The 16,297-nt window shown below is 44.1% G+C and overlaps 1 protein-coding gene across 1 annotated transcript; it reads right to left on the minus strand.

Moving 5' to 3' along the window:
- Window positions 1-5,013: 5,013 nt before the first annotated feature.
- On the minus strand, window positions 5,014-15,757 carry LOC116516607 (lathosterol oxidase-like). The gene is given in 7 exon segments (XM_032229209.1): window positions 5,014-5,211; window positions 5,214-5,529; window positions 6,689-6,789; window positions 10,339-10,471; window positions 11,901-12,118; window positions 12,577-12,692; window positions 15,649-15,757. Coding segments are annotated over 5 exon segments (861 nt in total). The 5' UTR covers window positions 12,111-12,118; window positions 12,577-12,692; window positions 15,649-15,757; the 3' UTR covers window positions 5,014-5,110.
- Window positions 15,758-16,297: the final 540 nt, after the last annotated feature.

Consider the following 16,297-nt stretch of genomic DNA (forward strand, 5'->3'; position numbering starts at 1 on the left):
TGTTATTATTTATTTATTTATTATCAAAATTTATATGCCTCCCAATCCCGAAGGACTCCGGGCGGCTTACAAAAAGGAGAGAAAAAAAAGACAGTTTAAAATCACAACACCACATACATTCATTCTAATCGGGGCTGGACCTCAACAGTGAGGTCAACAGCCCCAGGCCTGCCGGAACAGCCAGGTTTTTACAGCTTTCCTGAAGGCCATGAGGGTGGGTAAGGTCCGGATCTCTGGGGGTAGCTGATTCCAAAGGGTCGGAGCAGCCACAGAGAAGGCTCTCCTCCGGGGGCCCGCCAGCCGCCACTGTCTGGCTGATGGCATCTGAAGGAGGCCCAATCTATGGGATCTTACTGGCCGCTGGGAGGTATGTGGCAGTAGGCGGTCTCGAAGGTACGCTGGCCCTAAGCCATGTAGGGCTTTAAAGGTAATAACCAACACCTTGAATTGCGTCCAGAGACCAATTGGTAGCCAGTGCAGCTCGCGGAGGACAGGTGTAACGTGGGTGTACCGAGGTACACCCAATATCGCTCGCGCAGCCGCATTCTGGACTAGCTGCAGTCTCCGAACGCTTTTCAAGGGTGGCCCCATGTAGAGGGTGTTGCAATAATCCAGCCTTGAGGTGACAAGGGCGTGAGTAACCGTTTGAAGTTCCTCCCTGTTAGTGAACCAACCACTTCCAATGGAGTCTAGTTCTAAAGGAGCAAAAAGCACAGAAGCTTGCCTCATTCCACTGACATCCAGCAATCGACTTTCTCTAGCGGAGCCTTTTCCGAAATGTGACACCAGTTGCTGTGGGCTTTTTAAAGTGAAACAAGACCAAATTGCTCTCCTATTTTAGAGACAAGAAAGGAGGATTTTCTTCCTGTCAAGTGTAATCCCCCCCTGAAGGCCCAGAGGATGTTTTAAATCTCGAGCAAATTCCTCTGCTCTGCAGTGGGGGGTATAATAATGTTTCTCTCTCGCTCTCTTTCACTTATTTGATCTCGTTTTTATTTTATTTATTCATTTAGTGGTTGGATTTAATTACTTGTCTTTCCTTCAACTCTTTACCTTCTCCCAGGCTTCCTCCCCTGCACAAAAAACCTGTCAGGTAGCTTGGGTTTAAAAAAGAGAAGGAAAAGCTAGTCCACCCAGTAATTTTCCATGGCTGAGAATGGAGAAGCCAGCCCAGCATTTAATGAGCATTTTAATTATCATACCCTATACCAGTGTTTCTCAACCTTGGCGACTTTAAGTCCTGTGGACTTCAACTCCCAGGATTCTGGGAGTTGAAGTCCACAGGACTTAAAGTCGCCAAGGTTGAGAAACACTGCCCTATACCATTTCTTCTTTACAAGCAAGTTGTTTTTTTAACTTTACAGTCTGAAAACACTATTAGATGAAGGCGGCTCTCTCCTACAACTTTACAGCTTATGAATCCAAGCAGAGGAAGTACCCTATTTTTTTTTACTTTGTGCCTGTCATCAAATCCTTACAACTTGCAGAAATGCATCTTGAGTCATATAAGGTATGAAGCCATAAATCAGGGTTTTTAAGTCCCAGTGACCAGATTCATCCCAAGATCGGACCGAAATCAAGTAGTATCAGGCCTGCAACCATCTTTTTTTTTGGGATCTTTGGCCTGCCACATTTTCTATTATTCTACCATGCATCACCTATTGTGGGAAAATGGGATGGGGGGGGGGATTAATTACTGTGTAGCCAAAACAAAAATCCTTTCTAGAAATCCAAGGTCATCCTTTGTCTCTGCACCTGACCGGAACTGGATGGGTGGAACTGCCAGCATGGCAATGGGAGATTGGACCATGGGATGGACTTTTGGGTGTGGGGGCAAGATCTTGAACTTTCAACTAGGTGGGGAAAACATGAAAGCTTTCAGATTCGGATTTTCCCAGATGTGCCAGCATGGCTCTCTTAATAAATTGGAACTTTGAGCAATATGTTGCCTTGGACTCTGATTTACATTTGGATGCTATCTGGAATCCTGAAAAGTAGACACAGGAGGGCTTAGTAGCTCTTCCAAAATAAACATTGACTGATTTCAAATTAGTCCTGAGTCTTCCGGGAATAGGGCGGCATACAAGCCAAATAAATCAATCAAATAAATCATATTCTGCTAGAATTAAGAGTTTTGGGGTATGACTTTCTGGTTCCATAAACAGAAAACAAGTACGATTGATTCAGCTTTAATTCCCTAAATAAGCCATGCGATTAGTTTATTCATAAAACAACTCCAAAAATCGAACTCCCAAAATCAAATTGTTTACGACTTTTAAAACAAATTGGGAACCCACTCACCATTTAATTTTTCAGCACATGTGCCAATAGAATGCAATATTTTTTTCCCTCTTTTTTGTGTGAAATGGGAATATTTTAAGAAATGTAATGTATTGGTAAACATAATAACCACCGGGCTCTGCAATGATACAGTGAGAGGTTTGGAAGGAGAAATGTATGCTTAAGGCTCTCCCAAATTTCCGTTACAATCCATAAAGCTTCAGCTGTGCATGACAAGGAACCGTACTTTGCTAAAGCTTCCTTATAGAACAACATGCACACTCGATAATGAGGTACGAGATCAGTGTTTCTCAACCTCAACAACTCTTAAGATGTGTGCACTTCAGCTCCTGGAATTCCCAAGTCAGCACAAGGAAATCTGGGAGCTGAAGTCCACACGGCTTAAAGCTAAGAGACACCGATCTGGAGACCTTGTCAATAACTCTGGCTGGAAGGTGGATCCATTCAGTTGATTCGCCCTGGCTGTGGAAACCAAGCAGGATCAGGCATGTCACTTGAACGGGAACGCCAAAGGAAATATTAGCCTCGTAGGCTGGGGGGGGGGGGGGGGGGGGGGAAGAATTTGAAAAATAATATCCCGAAGGAAGGCAGCTGCAATAGAACCACACCAAAGAGAAGAATTTCACCTGACAAGCAAACTCGGGGAAGTACAGCTTGTTACATGTAGCTGAGTTGCTGGCTATGTGGTTATTTATGTTTTTTTCTCCTTCCATTCAATCGTCTCTGATTCTTTGGAAACTGTCTGGACAAATTCCAGAGGTTTGCTTGGAAGTGGTTTGTGCTATTGCCTCCTTCTTAGGGTTAAGAGAAAGTGACCGGCCCAAGCTATCCAGTGGCCTTCTGTCAAAGGCAGGCGTCAGGCCTCCGTTCATATTCCTTTTAGGATCTTTGGCCTGCCACACTCTCTCTTATTTTATTATGCTGTTTCATTAGCGCGGAATTGGGAGGGGGAATTGTATGGCGTTAGATGCTATGTAGCCATAACAACATTCTTTCTAGAAAGCCACGGTCATCCTTTGTCTTTGCACCTCTGCACCTGACTGGAAGAGGATGGGTGGAATTGCCAGCATGGCAGTGGGAGATTGGAACATGGGATGGACTTGTGGGTGTGGGGGGGCAAGATCATGAACTTTCAACTAGGTGGGAAGCCCCGGAAGCTTTTAGATTCGGGTTTCCACAGATGTGCCAACATTTCTCTCTCTCTCTCTCTCTTAATAAATTGGAACTTTGAGGAAAGCTCTGCCTTGAACTCTGATTTAATTCTGGATGATATTTGGAACACTGATAGTGGGACTCTTCCAGTCCCTAGCTGAATGCCTTCACCCCTTTAACTAGGGGTGTCTAACCATGGCAACTTTAAGACCGGTGGACTTCAACTTTCAGATTCTGGGAGTTGAAGTCCACCGGTCTTAAAGTTGCTGACTGGGGAATTCTGGGAGGTTAAGTCCTCAAGTCTTCAAGTTGTCAAAGTTGGACGCCCCTGGAGTACAGCACTCTGCCCGTTTTATTAAAATCTATCCACAGGAAAAAAAATCATTTTAGTGATTTTATCACCAGAAAACATCAGACCCAATAAACGAAATAAATCCACTATACAATATGCGCATATATAGATATACCATCTTCACTTTTTTAAAATTTACGAACACTGATTTCAGGCACTCAATAATTACATTTCACAACTTTTGATCTTTTAAAAACATTATTAAAGAAAAGACAATTTCCACAGACTGTCTAAATTTTTTTGGGGGGGGCGGGGAGTAAGAAATGGTAAGATATCCTACATACAGAAAAAAAAATCAGAATTTTTTTTCACATTATCTCCTGAATTATTCGCATTTTTTTTTAAATCAAAGCAATCATATTTACTCTGATAAAGGTTTGGGATTTACACCCCAGAGTAAACAGAAGGTGATTTTAGTGTTTGAAGTAACACATGTTGAAGAGGAAAGCAATGATTTAACAGGAGTGTCAAACTGGCGGCCTACGGACGGGATGCGTCATGCACAGGCCACGCCCACCCTAACTCTGCAAAGGGTTAGGGTGGGCGTGGCCTGTTTGCTGCTTTGCTGGCTGAGGAACTCTGGGAGTTGAAGTCCACAGGTCTTAAAGTTGCCAAGGTTGGAGACCACTGCTCTAAACCACTATTTCTCAATCTTGCCAACAGTCTGCTGCCTGGGGAGTTTGGGGACTAGAAGTCCACATGTCTTAAATTTGACCAAGTTTAGAAAACCTGGGCTTTGCATGTTCTGTTGCAATTTGGCGCCCTTTGGATATTGATGCTCTGACATACATCACCTCATTTTGTTAATTGCTGCGAAGGTGTCCCCTTCGGTTCAGGACTTCAGAAATCCCTCCCACCGATTAGTCTGTAAAGACAGGACTAAAGTGCATTGCAATATGTATTTTAGGATGGAAACAATTAAGGAATCCATTAATTCAAACCAAACCCACTTATTTAACACGCTGGTGCAACAGTAGACATTCGTAGACAGACTACACAGCAACAGCTTACAAGGTGTTGCTGAAAGTTGCTTTCAAACATCTGCCAAGGATGGACTTCAGAGCAGCCCTGACCGCTTCCTGATTCATTCTAGTGGCCACGGGGAAATTCATGGACGCTATTCTCTTGCTCAACATCCAAGAGACCGCTCTGCTGTGAATCCACATATTCTGTCTTCTCATCCTGGAATGTTAGGTGCCAAATATTTCCATTTTGGAAGCTAATGGATGGAGACGGGGGGGTCGACTTCCAGCTACGCAGTTGATAAGGCATAGAGGTTCCTCATCCTTCCGTTGGGAGGGCTTGCTATTTATTTTTCGCTCCTGGGAGTTTCTTATCCTCCTGGCCGTTCGCCAGCTTTTCCAAATATGCGTGGGGGCCCTGACCTTCAAAAGAAGAGGGGTTTTGTAGGAGCCCCCGATTCTATCCCAGAGGGTGAAGTACTGGCCGTAATTGTAATTGAAGTACAAGTGGTGGTCCGTGTGATGGGCAGATCCGTTGATGATGGATTTCAGCGGACCGGGAACGCAATAGTTCCCGTCGTGAATGGAGATTGTCCAGACGTTGACGAAGATGTAAAGGACCAAATAGGTCACTTTGTGAAGAGGAAAAAGGAACGGGTAGACATGATAAGGGATGCTCTGACTGAAACCGTCCAGGGGGTGGAAAGCGTGGCTGGCAAACGGAGTTGGGATCTTCCATACATGATGGGGTTTGTGGAAACGCTGTGGAAAGAACCAGATCGTTAGAAGCAGATGTTAGAAATCGTAATATTTTCACTTCATTTGGCTGAGGTTTCCACCAGCTACATAAAATGGGCTACAGGGGATCCTCAACTTATGACCATAACTAGAATTTCCTCTCCTAACCAAGATGGTTGTTAAAGGCGTCGTGCCTAATTTTACCATCATTTCTGCCATGGTTAAGCAAATCACCCCAACCCTCAGAAAAACAGGCCAGTTTCCAAGTACCTGAATTTTGATTGCATCACTAGGGGAAGGCTGGAATAGTCCTAAGTGCGAGGACCAGTCATAAGTCACTTTTTTCGGTGCCCTTGTAACTTCGAATGGCCAGTAAACGAATGGCGAGTAAGTCGAGGACTGCCTGTTTTGGGCAACCCTCAACCGATTTGCGCATTGTGAATTTCACCAATGTTACTCCACCGTTGCTTATAAGGGACAGAACTAAGTTCAGTACCATGGCAGAAACCATGTTGAGGAACAAAATGTTCCACAAGGGACTGACCCACATTCAAAGACTAGAAAAACTGGCCTCAGTCTGCTATACCTGGGTTTCTCAATGGGTTAAGCATGGAAGCCAACAGAGTTTAAAGTTGCCAAGGTTGAGAATAGAATAGATATTGGAATGAAGAGTAGAGAATAGAATAGAATAGATATTGGAATGAAGAAGAGTGAATAGAATAGAATAGAATAGATATTGGAATGAAGAATAGAAAATAGAGAATAGAATAGATATTGGAATGAAGAAGAGAGAATAGAATAGAATAAAATAAAATAGATATTGGAATGAAGAATAGAGACTAGAATAGAATAGATATTGGAATGAAGAATTGAATAGAATATTGAAATGAAGAATAAAATAGAATAAATATTGAAATATAGAATAGAATAGATATTGGAATGAATAGAGAATAGAATAGAATAGAATAGAATAGAATAGAAAGGAGCTGGAAAGGACCCTGGAAAACGTTGTGTTAAACCACTGGAATGTTCACTCAAGCCAAGCTAGGAACATTCATCCAGGCATTGAGTCCTCTCCTGCTTGTTCTTGCCGATAGCGATCAGCACACTGCTTCAATCATGCATATTCCAGGTGCTGCCTGTTCTTCCAGAAACAGTCTCACAAGGACATTATTGACCTTACCTTATAGAGGAGCTTGTGGTGGAGAAACCGATGAATCCAGTAAATCCACATATCGGTGAAGAACAGAAATGAAAGCATGCTGAAAATCACGTCAAACCATCCTAGTAAGGAGGGAAGAAAATTAGGGGCTGGTGGAATTCCAGTCGATTCAACTCATGAGAACAAAGACATCTGTCAAGTCTATTGGACAATGTTTGTATCTGGAATTTACTTTAATAATAGTTAGGCAGGTGCCAAATCCAAGAATTGGATCATCAAAGAGCAACCCAGGGAGGAACAGGAGTTTCAGGGTTCCAAATAGCATCCAAAATTAAGTCAGAGTCTGAGGCAAAGGATTCCTCAAAGTTCCAATTTATAAGAGAGCCATGTTGGCATATCTGGGAAAACCCGAATCTGAAGGCTTTCCGATTTTCCCCACCCAGTTGAAAATTCAAGATCTTGACCCCACCAAGTCCATCACATGATCTAATCTCCCACTGCCATGCTGGCAGTTCCACCCATCCAGTTCCGGTCTGGTGCAGAGACAAAGGATGACCTTGGCTTTCTAGAAAAGGATTTTGTTATGGCTACATAGCATCTAACTCTACACAATCCCCCCTCCCACTTCCCCACAATAGAAAAGGCCTAGTAGAATAATAGGAAGTGTGGCAGGCCAAAGATCCAAAAGAAAAGATGGCTGCAGGCCGGACAGAGACATTTTCAGGTGGGTGGACACGGCCAGAACTTGTGAACATATTTCTTCTTCCTTTCCCACCTGATCATTTTTAAAAGGAGGAAAATAAGCTCGATCAATGTCAGAATTTGCACAGTGGTCCTTCTATTTGGGGACAAACGTTAGCAGTAAAGAGGCAGTGGTGCCGGTTTCCTTAAGGCTGCTTCCTTTTCTTGTAGATCAATGTCTCTCAAACTGGGCAACTTTAAAACATGTGGATTTCAACTTCCAGAAATCCCCAGCCAGTATAGATTTCTGGGAATTGAAGTCCACATGTCTTAAAGTTGTCCAGTCTTAGAAACGATACTGTAAATGGTGAGCCATGTTGATCTACAGGGGCAAGAACCCAGGAATTTTCTGTCTAATCTATTTGATTCAAAGGCACCAGTTTTTGTCAGTTGTCTTTTTTATGCTCTGAGGAAGTTGAGCTGCAGCTCACAAAAGCTGACTCCTTTGAACATCATCTGCTAATCTGTTAATTGGAAAGGGGGCTGCCAGACTTGGGATCTTCCGCCTGCGAAGAGAGAGAGAGAGAGAGAGAGCAGAGCTGTGCCCCGTTCTGTGTTTCTCAGGAGTCTTAAGAGAAATCAGAGGCCCACAACACATTTGAAAAGAACCTGCAGCTCTCAGCTAAGCAGGCAGCAGCTTGAATGGTATTGTTTTTCCATTCAAAGGCATTAAAAATGTGCACAAATATGTGGGCTGTTGAATTGCCTGATCAGTTAAAGGATTGCAGCCAGAGTTCCTTAATTAATGATGCAAACTTCACTGGTCTGCTTCAACGATCACTTCCTTATGACCCCATTTAATGGACTAGACAAATGATACAAACTTCATTGGTCTGCTTCAACGATCACTTCCTTATTTAATGGACTGGACAAATAATGCAAATTTCTTTGGTCTGCTTCAACAATCACTTCCTTATGACCCCCATTTAATGGACTAAACAAATAATGCAAACTTCATTGGTCTGCTTCAACGATCACTTCCTTATTTAATGGACTAGACAAATAATACAAACTTCATTGGTCTGCTTCAACAATCACTTCCTTATTTAATGGACTAGACAAATAATACAAACTTCATTGGTCTGCTTCAACGATCACTTCCTTATTTAATGGACTAGACAAATGATACAAACTTCATTGGTCTGCTTCAACGATCACTTCCTTATTTAATGGACTAGACAAATAATGCAAATTTCTTTGGTCTGCTTCAACAATCACTTCCTTATGACCCCCATTTAATGGACTAAACAAATAATGCAAACTTCATTGGTCTGCTTCAACGATCACTTCCTTATTTAATGGACTAGACAAATAATACAAACTTCATTGGTCTGCTTCAACAATCACTTCCTTATTTAATGGACTAGACAAATAATGCAAATTTCTTTGGTCTGCTTCAACAATCACTTCCTTATGACCCCCATTTAATGGACTAAACAAATAATGCAAACTTCATTGGTCTGCTTCAACGATCACTTCCTTATTTAATGGACTAGACAAATAATACAAACTTCATTGGTCTGCTTCAACAATCACTTCCTTATTTAATGGACTAGACAAATAATACAAACTTCATTGGTCTGCTTCAACGATCACTTCCTTATTTAATGGACTAGACAAATAATACAAACTTCATTGGTCTGCTTCAACGATCACTTCCTTATTTAATGGACTAGACAAATAATGCAAATTTCTTTGGTCTGCTTCAACGATCCCTTTCTTATGACCCCCATTTAATGGACTAAACAAATAATGCAAACTTCATTGGTCTGCTTCAACGATCCCTTTCTTATGACCCCCATTTAATGGACTAGACAAATGATGCAAACTTCATTGGTCTGCTTCAACGATCCCTTCCCTATAACCACATTTAATGGACTAGACAGATTCATGGGCAAATGCACATAATTAAGTAAACATATGGATGGGCAAGGCTACTAACAAGTTTAATAACACTGTGTTTGTGGTTAAATCATAATTATAGTTTTTCTTCCATGCTACTTAGTATTTTACATTTCAAAGCTTTCAATTCCCAACCCTAAAAGTTACCATAAAGTAGCAGATATAATTTAAAACATCTTTCCCTAAACCAATGCACTCCAGAAAGTAGCAGTTAAATTGTACCATACAAGTCCACTTCTAAACCATTTTACTTTGCATAATCGGGGCCGAGATATATTTCGGGATGGCAAAGACTCTGGTGCAATGGAGGAGTTTTAAGGAAGGAAGATATAAAGGGACCGAGAAAGATTTATACCGTGTATGGGTTCTGGGAAGTTGGGGGAGGGAAGATTGCGGGTGGTTGGGGGGTAGGGTGGGAGGGAGGGATGTATATTATGCTTGACGAGGGGTGTTAGACTTTAATATAATATGATTGCACATGTATACTGTCTTCTCTAAATAAGATATGTTAAGTATATTGATATGGAAGCATAAATACCATCAAAATAGAATGGAGTTTGCTCAGAAACTGAAATACACCAAGTGAATGAGAGGAAGAGTGGGAAACAGAGGAGAGAAGAAAGATAGGAAGAGAGGGATAGGAGAGAGGGTAAGGGGGGAAGATGAGGAGGATAAGGAGGAGTGGAATGAAGAGAGAGGAGAAGGAGAAAGGAAGGGGAAGTAGAGTAGAAAAGGATGATGGAGGGAAGATAGGAAGTAGGAGAGAGGCAGAAGAAAGAGGTGTATGGAGAGCAGAAGAGCTAATAATGGGTTTTTATCTTTCTGGGCGTTGATGGCAAGAGGAACTGAAGTAATTACTACTTAATACAATAGGATATTGGCTATGTAATAGTATACATGTGATTATATGTTATGAAAATGGAAAATAAAAAAAGTATATTTCAAAAAAAAAAAAGATATAAAGGGACCGAGAAAAGTATCCGCAGGGAGGCCAGTTCTGGAGAGTGTTGACAAACAGGGGTGCTTACCATGGGGAGAATCCTCAACGCTGCTGTAGAGTTTGCTGTAGCCTCTGACCTCAGCAAAGAAGATGGCCACGGTGGGAACGCTGATGGTAGGCAAAGATGAGAGGGTGTGCTTTATTTCCCGCTGCACTTGATTCTGAACACAAAAGCAAAGAATGGGTCAAAAGGCCTTTCAAAACCACCCAGTCCTAACTTTGGCACAAATATGAGTCAGTTGCCAAGCGTCTGAATTTTGATTCCACGATCCCGGAGAGGCTACAATGGCCATGTCAAGTGTGACGGTCACAGGTCCCTTTCCTCCCCCCCCCACCCAGTGTGGTTGTAACGCCGAACGTCCTGTTGTTAAGTCGAGGACCAACTTAGATCAGTACCTTAAAATAATATATTATAGATAACGGACAAAAAATAAATAATTATTGATAAACTGCCTTGCCAGCCCCCATCTAGAGTCCTCCCAAGTGGCATCGGGACTACAAACCCCAGCATTCCCAGCCCACATGAAACCCTGGGATATGCCTCCTCCGATCTCTCTGGAAGGGATCCGGCTGGGGAAGGTGGATGCTCGGGAACCGTTATGGCTGGGAAAAGGAAGAAGGGGACGTGGCTGCTGCTAATCAACCCCTTTTTGAAGTTTTGTGGGCTTCAACTTACAGATTCCCCTGTCAGCATAGCAATAGCAGTTAGACTTATATACCGCTTCATAGGGCTTTCAGCCCTCTCTAAGCGGTTTACAGAGTCAGCATATCGCCCCCAACAACAATTCGGGTCCTCATTTCACCCACCTCGGAAGGATGGGAGGCTGAGTCAACCTTGAGCCAGTGAGATTAGAACCGCTGAACTGCAGATAACAGTCAGCTGAAGTGGCCTGCAGTACTGCATCCTAACCACTGCGCCACCTTGGCTCTATCTGTCTGGGGAATAGTTCCAAGGTTGGAAATCCCTGGTGTAGACCTCACATTCCCCACCAAACGTCTGAGAAAGCTAAAGCTATTGGATGAATCTGTAACAAAGTTCTGCTTTATTGTTAACTATGCTACATTACCTGACAACTCTATGCCTGTATGAATCCTCCTCCTCCTCTCCAATAGACCAAAATGGGAGGAGGGGGAGGCAGTCAAAATTCCAGCCAAAAGAGCTCCTCAATAAAATGAGGGTAACTAAATCAGGAAAGATGAAATGTGCCCAATCTCCAAAAGTACCCTAGAGATATATGGAGAAACCACCCCATCTCCTATTTCAGTGGTTCCCAAACTTGGCAACTTTTAAGACTTGTGGACTTCAATTCCCAGAATTCTCCAGCCAGCAGAGCTGGCTGGAGAATTCTGGAAATTGAAATCCACAAGTCTTAAAGTTGCCAAGTTTGGGAACCACTGTCCTATTTCATGAGGTGTTCATTCTGCTTTATGGCACTAACGTTTCCATTCACAAATTTAAGAAGAGGGTTAAGCACGGCACAATTCACAACACGGTAGGGTTCCGGTTCTTCTTTTGATAGGACCTCTCGTGATTAAATGAATGACGTTAAAGGAAACAGAAGCTTTGCTATGTTGCTGTAGCCCACTCACCTCTAAAAATTGGGGGTGCTTCATTAACGTGTGATCAAAAAGCAGGTAGTAGCTGAGAGTGGCAAACAGAAGATATAGGACGATTGCCCCCAGGTTTGTTATAACAAAGAGGCTGATGATCTGTCGGAAAGCATTGTCCTCTGGCCAGGTTGCTGGATAAACGTAAGGTGTCAAAATAGAACTATCTGCATAATCCAGGACAAGATCCATTGCTGCACCTGCAGGAGTGCCAGGAAGGAAAGAGTGTTATGTCAAACACAGAGAAATACAAAAGGTTATCATATTAACACATGATAGCAGTATTCGATATCTCAGGGGCAGCCACAAAGAAGAGGGAGTCAAGCTATTCTCCGAAGCACCTGAGGGTAGGAGACAAGAAGCAATGGGTGGAAACGAATCAACGAGAGAAGCAACTTAGAACTAAGGAGAAATTTCCTGACAGTGAGAACAATTAATCAGTGGAACAGCTGTCGTGAATGCTCCAACTCTGGACGTTTTAAAGAAGATGTTGGATATCCATTTGTCTGAAGTGGTGTAGGGTTTCCTGCCTAAGCAGGGGGTTGGACTAGAAGCACTTCAAGATCCCTTCCAACTCTTGTTAAACTAATCTATCTTTCAATAATCTAACAGAGAAGTGGGCAACTAATTTTCAAAGGGGCCATATGAAGAAGTTTACCTGTATGAATAATCTGGAGAATGCACTTCTCTTTCTTAGCAGTGTTCAGAAAGGGACATCAATCAATGTTTTCAGAGCCTCCTCAGTTTCCAGTCACTTCGGGGATGGTCCAAACTCTAAAAGTAAAGTGTATCACTTTGATTGCAGTTTTCCAATCTCATTTGTACAGCTGAAAAGAAAGCTTTAATGCAAAGGAACTGAGCAGCGCAAGGTGTGAGAGAGAAAACAGGGAGGCCTGGGTCTCCTATTAGTAAATCTTTACCCTGTTTCTCCATGCTTTAAGGATGGAAGAGAGAAAAGGGACTTTCCCATCAACACTAACACATCTAAGTCACCACTCACCATGCCAATAGCTGCCTCTTTCAAAGCAATGGAAAATCAACTTACAACAGAAGAGAAATTTGTAGCACTTCTTTCTAGCTGCATGTTTCGAAAAACTACAGCTCTATAAACAATAAAACTTCTCAAGTGCGGAAAAGGGGGAAAAAATGAGAGAGAGAGAATGTGGCCAATGTAGTTTCTCCACTCTTACAGATTTCTAGAGAGGGTGTGTCAGAGGAGAAAGGAAAACTTCTTAATCTATTGAATAATTTCTTAAAACTTCTTAATCTATTGCAATAATTAAGCAATAATTAATTTATGATGGCATGCACATCTTGACAAAAACCTCTGAGTATGAGATTGCACTTCCTGGATCTAAATAGTCCAAGTTTGTTTAAAAATGAAGTTCTAAGTCAGGGGTGTACACCCCCCCCCCTCACACACACCACAACTCTTTACCTCATCAAACTCTTCAGGAACTTTCTGATTATCCGTCAATCCCCAAACATTGAAGACATGAAAACAATTTAATAAATATTATTTTAATAGTACTGTGAATAACACTGATAAAAGATAACCCAAGACTGCTGTTGCTGGTGATTGATCACCCAATCCTGGGTAACACTATCTCATAAGTATCCATGTTACCCTCAGGATTAGGAGCTGGCATGGAGCTCTACAGAGACATCAAAAGATTAATTGGCCTTAATCAACGTCTCATTGTTTCTCAACCAACAATACTGGGGTGGGGGTGGGGGCTGTTCTAGGAACTCATAAACCTATTATGGATTGTAAAAGGGGATTATTGCATTTAAAGCAGTGCTTGCCAACTTTTAAGATGTGTGGGTTTCAACTCCCAGAATTCCTAAATCAGCAGGGGAATTCTGAGAATTGAAGTCCACCTATCTGTAAAAAGACCTTAAAAGAGAAAGTTTACTTGCACCTCCATAAGATTCGGATCCCTCTTCATGGTCCACCAGCTTCTCCATTTGAATGCTTCCAACCAACCAGTATCTCCTCACATCTCAAAATCGGTCTAAACTAAAGTAAGCCTTACCAGATGATTTAGGTAAATGCTTTTTCAAAATGGGCTGGAGAACCCCAAGCGCTGAACGCTGAACTTCTGGAATTGCCCAGGCTTACCTTTGCTTAAAAAGAGAACAAGCCCCGCTGGAAAGGAGGCCACCAGGAAATATTAACAATGTAAAATAATCCTGGGGAGGGGGGGGGACCCCCTTTGAAAGTCTCCAGAAGTTGTGGGTGCTCAAATACTAGAAGTTTTTAAAGAAGAGATTGGACAACCACTTGTCCGAAATGACATAAGATTTCCTGCCTGAGCAGGGGGTTGGACTAGAAGACCTCCAAGATGCCTTCCAACCCTTTCACTCTGTTTTTTTCTCCTTCCTTCCTTCCTTCCTTCCTTCCTTCCTTCCTTCCTTCCTTCCTTCCTTCCTTCAAACTTTCAAGAAGAGATTGAACAACCATTTGTTTGAAATGGCATCGGGTTTCCTGCCTGAGCAAGAGGTTGGTCTAGAACAGTGGTCCCCAACCTTTTTATCGCCGCGGACCAGTCAGCCTTTGATAATTTTACCGTGGCCCGCTGAGCGCGCGCAGGGGTGGGGGGGCGTTGTTCGCGACGACACATTGATTGTTTATATATCACGTGCGTACCAGCGCGGGGCTCTCTTCCCTGGAGCCTTTGTGCACGGCCCAGGAGCTTTTGCGCACGGCCCAGGAGCCTTTGCGCAGCGATCATGGCCCCCGGCCGCTGCAGCGATCATAGCCCCCGGCCGCTGCAGCGATCATGGCCCCCGGCCGCTGCAGCGATCATGGCCCCCGGCCGCTGCAGCGATCATGGCCCCCGGCCACTGCGCGGCCCGGTGCCAGGTACTCCACGGCCCGGCACCGGTCCGCGGACCGGGAGTTGGGGACCACTGGTCTAGAAGACCTCCAAATGTCCCTTCCACACTCTTGTCATTCTGTTACACAAGCTGTCTCCAGGTTTCAGAGAAGATGTCAAAAAGCTGAAGTAGGAAAACCCAACACCAAGAAGGGTTTTTGGCCTTTAAAGACCTTGCTAAGATGCTGAGCTTGTCAATCAGAAAGCTCGGCAGTTCGAATCCCCAGCGCCACGAAACGGAGTGAGCTCCCATTAGTTGTCCCAGCTTCTGCCAACCTAGCAGTTCGAAAGCACGTAAAAATGCAAGTAGAAAAATAGGAACCACCTTTGGTGGGGAAGGTAACAGCGCTCAGTGCATCTTCTGCATTTAGTCAGGCCGGCTACATGACCACGGAGACGTCTTTGGACAGCGCTGGCTCTTCGGCTTTGGAATGGAGATGAGCGCTGCCCCCTAGAGTCAGGAACAACTAGCACATATGTGTGAGGGGAACCTTTACCTTTTAAGAAGAGAGGCTTTAAAATGCAGAGCAATGATCATTCTTATCTTGTTTGGCCACGAGTTATTCAAGGCGGGTTGGTGGAAAAATGTAGCAATGAGGCAAAATTAAGCTTAAGTTTTTAAAACCGTTGTCGCCTTCAACCGCCTTTCCCTCAGCCTGGGTGGCTCGAGGTTAGGGAGACCCCATTTCCCAACAGCCTCGGCCATCGCCGCCCAGGCTGGGGGATTGTGGGAAATGAAGTCCAGGCGCTCGAAGGTGAGAAAGATGGGCACGAGACAATACCCCCCGACACACACACACACAGACAGACAGACAGACAGACTCGGAACGCTCCTCCGCGCTTCTCCCCACCTGGATCCCGCCGCTCCGTCACCATCCTCCGCAGCTACCTGGACACTGCTACGCGCTCGTTCCTCCAAAGCCCTGAGGTCCAGACTGGCCTCTGGTGATATGGGGAAGGCCTCTGCGCCAATCACCGGGCGGGAGAGGCGGAGTTTCGGCGGCCAAAGACTCAGGGATTGGCTGCGAGGGTTACGAGCCACCCGACGGTCGAGAGTCGCGCGACGCCCGCCTTGGAGTGGACTGCGCGGACGTCGGCGTGAGGCGAGCCTATCAGAAATGCCCATCCGCGACGGGGGGCGGAGTGACGGGCGTTGTCGTTGGCTGTTAACTTTTACCACAGCAGCGGCGAGGCGGAGTTATTTACCTCAGAAAAAGAGCGGGAGGGTTAGGGGCGCCTTTTCCCAGGCGGATCCCGGTGGGCGGTGGGGCGGGATAGGTACCCCCCCTCCCCGTCATAGAAACTTCCCCCCCCGTAAACTGGTTCCTTCATTCGGTGGGTTGGGATGCTCTCTGAGGGAAAGGGGAGGAGAGGGAGCCGTCTTGGGCTCCATGGAGGTGAGGAGAAAATGAAGAGAAAAAAGGGAGGCCTTTCCATTGCCTCCAATATTTTTGGCATTTTTTGGTGATACAAAATTCTTAAATTTTATCTTTCATTGTA

The sequence above is a fragment of the Thamnophis elegans genome, chromosome 13 (genome assembly GCF_009769535.1).
Source record: "Thamnophis elegans isolate rThaEle1 chromosome 13, rThaEle1.pri, whole genome shotgun sequence".
Taxonomy (NCBI): Eukaryota; Metazoa; Chordata; class Lepidosauria; order Squamata; family Colubridae; genus Thamnophis; species Thamnophis elegans.